This window comes from Penaeus monodon, chromosome 30 (genome assembly GCF_015228065.2).
Source record: "Penaeus monodon isolate SGIC_2016 chromosome 30, NSTDA_Pmon_1, whole genome shotgun sequence".
NCBI lineage: Eukaryota > Metazoa > Arthropoda > Malacostraca > Decapoda > Penaeidae > Penaeus > Penaeus monodon.
This window is the reverse complement of record NC_051415.1, coordinates 4,187,721-4,188,086: the sequence shown is the minus strand read 5'-3', so window position 1 is coordinate 4,188,086 and position 366 is coordinate 4,187,721. Positions and strand designations below refer to the sequence as shown.

Sequence of the window (366 nt, the reverse complement as noted above, 5' to 3'; positions counted from 1 at the left end):
CGGACTTCCCCTTCCAGCTGGCGGACACGGAGAGCAAGCGAGGCCTCTGCTGGCGCTGCCTTCTGCCGAGGACGGACTTCTCCAATCGCTCGAGCCGCTGCAGCAGCACCTCCACCTCCGCCCAGGCGTCTCCTGTCCCGGCGCCCAACCCTCCTGGAGCTCCGTCGGCGCCTGCTGTCTCTGCGGCGCCCAACGAGCCTCCTCCTGTAAGTGGCGGTGCGGGTGTGGGTTGGCGGGCCCGTCGCTGTGGCGTGGAGAGGGGGGGGGGGTGCCTGTGTGTGGGCCTTGTGTGTTGTTGGTTTAGTAACAGCAATATTTCTTTGTGTTGGTGTAACTGTTTACACATACACACTCATACATACAAAC

At 62.8% G+C, this 366-nt stretch overlaps 2 protein-coding genes across 2 annotated transcripts in view; both read left to right on the top strand.

Moving 5' to 3' along the window:
- LOC119592272 (mucin-19-like) overlaps window positions 1-366 on the top strand; it is a 37,107-nt gene that overhangs the window by 32,630 nt on the left and 4,111 nt on the right. The gene's annotated exons all lie outside the window — the stretch shown is intronic.
- The window catches only part of LOC119592473, a gene marked incomplete in the record, with an annotated part of 52,011 nt that overhangs the window by 50,331 nt on the left and 1,314 nt on the right, over window positions 1-366 (top strand). Inside the window, 1 exon segment of the mRNA XM_037941301.1 lies at window positions 18-206. Coding sequence (XP_037797229.1) covers window positions 18-206 — 189 coding nt within the window.